This window comes from Priapulus caudatus, unplaced genomic scaffold (genome assembly GCF_000485595.1).
Source record: "Priapulus caudatus unplaced genomic scaffold, Priapulus_caudatus-5.0.1 Scaffold1652, whole genome shotgun sequence".
Classification (NCBI taxonomy): Eukaryota; Metazoa; Priapulida; class Priapulimorpha; order Priapulimorphida; family Priapulidae; genus Priapulus; species Priapulus caudatus.
In genome coordinates, this window is record NW_014578713.1 from 8,294 (window position 1) to 11,289 (window position 2,996).

A 2,996-nucleotide genomic window follows, 5' to 3' on the forward strand; every position below is an offset into this window, starting at 1 on the left:
TTTCTCTTTCGCTCTAGAGCTAATATATAATGTGTTTATAGTGTCGGATCTCGGTGGGTGAGTTAGAGCAACAGAGAGACCAACTGCAGGCTGAGTTCTGACGTCGTGCTCCTGTGCGACACATTCTGTGTAAATCTGACGTGCTCTGTTCCCACGCGACTCGTTCCGTGTGCACGCAATCAGCACCTTCCCCTCCCTTCCTTGCAGCCGCAGGCAGCAGCCGAGGATGGTCGGTCTCTCCAGCTCCGCCGGAAACACGCCGAGCAGTTCGCCGCTGATGCCGCCAGGGGGCGCTCACCTGCGCGCGAACAACTGGACGTACGTGAACGGAGGCGGTCGCATCAAGCGATCGCAGACTCTGTCCGGAACCTACGAACTGTCAGACGACCTGCAAGCAAAGCAGGTGAGCGTGTGTGCGAGGTTGCTGGGCAACCTGGGAGGGTGGAGGGATGTATGGGGGAGGGGGGGGGAAGTAGTCCGAAACATAAAATATTACATCAGGAGCTTATATTGCCAAAAATGAGAAATAATGTCATTATTAGCTCCTGATTACATCTTTATTTAATTAAATATATGACGATATATAATGTAATTTACGAAATATAAAGGGGCTAGGGGCCCGTTGTGTCAGAGACAAAATCACTGTCATAACATTAGTCATAATGCAAATTTTTTTCTCATAGACCACTTGGTGGAAAGATGGTAAAGTTAGGGTTTCTAATATGCAGCGGATTGAGGTTTGGTTTACGAGCTATGTCAATGTCATAATAATTTAGTATGTTGTCACTACTTAAGCCTAGGACACACTGTGCGATTTTCTACGCTGGCCGCTTGCGATCCGCCGATCGATAAATACGGTGCCGGGTCGAAAAACCGGGCGGAAATATTCAACATGTTGAATACGAGCGAGCGAGATACGCTGCCGTGAGACCGGACACACCGCGCGGACCCGGCACCGTATTTATCGATCGCAAGCGGCCAGCGTAGAAAATCGCGCAGTGTGTCCTAGGCTTTACGGCCTATTTCATTATTTCTTCCCTCTTCCCTTGCATGTGCTCTGCCACTGGCTACCTTCGTCCCAGCATCCGCCTATCTTGCCATTTCTTCTGATTACTAGATGTGCATCTGTAGATTTACGTGTTGACGCTCCTCAGGTTTGCTGTCTTTTCAAAGGTTTACACGTTGTATTAAAATACTTATAATATAAAATGTTAATCAAAATAATTTCCACTACGAATTTCATTTATATCTCGCACTTATTTCATAACGTAGTTAAAACTAGAATAAAACTTAAATGCAACAGAGCGTTTCCTTCGTCGGCCACCAGGTGGAGATACTGGAGCGCAAGTACGGCGGACACCTGCGCGCTCGCCTCGCCGCCCGCGTCATTCAGCGCGCCTACCGGCGCCACACGATGGCGAGACAGTTCCGCAGCATGCGCGCGGCGAAGCACGACCGCCGCCAGTCGCGCCGATTCTACTCCATGCAGGAGCCAATCGCGTCGTCCGCGTCGGCGTCGGCGACGGCGCAGCCGCCAGGGAGCGCCGCCGTCGCGCTCGAGACGTGGTACAGCGAGAGCGCGTTCGTGCGCACGGAGAGCCGGCACACCGTGCGCGTGCTGGAGCGCAGCGAGCTCGTGCTGCTGCCGTCGACCGCCAGGGGACGCCGCCGCTACGACCACGCGACCGCGCGCGAGGAGGAGGAGGACGGGGAGGAGGTCGACCTTCGCTGCAAGTCGATGTCGCTCGACCGCAACATGAAGCTGACCGGTCCGGCGGCGTGGATGACCGGCGGCCTGCTGCCGGCCGCGCGCGAGGACAGCACGAGTCTCCTGCTCACGGACTCGCCGCGCGCGAAAGCGGGCCCGCCAGGGGGCGCCGCGGGGCAGAGGGCGGCGGCGGCGGCGGGGAAGCACGCGCCGTGATGTATGGTTAGGGTTTTAGGAGGACTGTTCAGTCCCGTTCTTTTTCGTTATATATGAGTAGAGGCGGCGAGATTGTGATAAAAGCGGAGTTAAGAAAAGATCAAGACCCGCACCATCGCGCGACAGCACTCGCCCCCGCCATCGCTTTTCTCTCTCTCTCTCTTCTTCTCTCTCTCTCTCTCCTCTCTCTCTCTCTCTCTCTCTCTCTCTCTCTCTTTTCTCTCTCTCCTCTCTCTGCTCTGCTACCTTTTTCTCTTTCCGCCTTCTTCTCTCCTTCTCTCTATCCGTCTCTCCTCCCCCTCTCCCCACCATTCCCACCCCTTCTCCATGCGACCTCTCCTCTGCCGCTCTCTCCCCCCTCTCTACTTGTCTCTCACGTTCTCTTCTAATGGCTCTCTCCTTCCCCATCTCTCCACCTCCTCTCTCTCTCCCCATCCCTCACCCTCTGCTCTCTCCCTCTCTCTCTCTCACCTCTCTCTCTCTCTCTCTCTCACCTCTCTCTAGCTCTCTCTCTTTCACCTTCTTTTTCCTCTCGCCCTCTCTCTCCCTCTCTCCATCTCTCTCTCTCCCTCTCCCTACTCCCCCCCCTCTCTCCCCTCTCTCTCCACACCTCTCTCTCTCCCCATCTCTCCCCTCTCTTTCTCTTCCCCTCTCTCACCCTCTCTCACCCTCTTCTTTCCCCCCATCTCTCTCTCTCTCTCTACCCTCTCTCTCTCTCTCTCTATCTCCTCACTTTCTCTCTCTCTCTCTCTCTCTCTCTCTCTCACCCTCTGCTCTCTCTCTCTCTCTCTCTCTCACCCTCTCTCTCTCTCATCTCACCCTCTCTCGCTCTCTCTCTCTCTCTCTCTCTAGGGTGTGGATGACGGACTACGACCTGGACACGGACATGTTGGCAGGCGTCTACGCGATCGCCATTCAAGGCCACGGGAGTGAGACGTCGGCGGACCACACGTCACAGGGGCTCAACGGCGAACAGACGATCGTGCGGGTCGAAGAAACCGTAGGTGGCGCCAGCTTCGTCAGGTAGGAGTGTCGGTGGGGAGAGAGGGGAGGGGAGAGCAGAGCGAGTCGG

General features: G+C 55.4%; 1 protein-coding gene across 1 annotated transcript in view; it reads left to right on the plus strand.

Annotated features, from left to right (window-relative positions):
• Window positions 1-211: 211 nt before the first annotated feature.
• The window catches only part of LOC106817255 (IQ motif and SEC7 domain-containing protein 1-like), a gene marked incomplete at its 3' end in the record, with an annotated part of 21,182 nt that continues 18,397 nt past the window's right edge, over window positions 212-2,996 (plus strand). Inside the window, exons 1-3 of the mRNA XM_014821915.1 lie at window positions 212-403; window positions 1,304-1,862; window positions 2,821-2,947. Coding sequence (XP_014677401.1) covers window positions 227-403; window positions 1,304-1,862; window positions 2,821-2,947 — 863 coding nt within the window. The remainder of the gene's footprint in view (window positions 404-1,303; window positions 1,863-2,820; window positions 2,948-2,996) is intronic.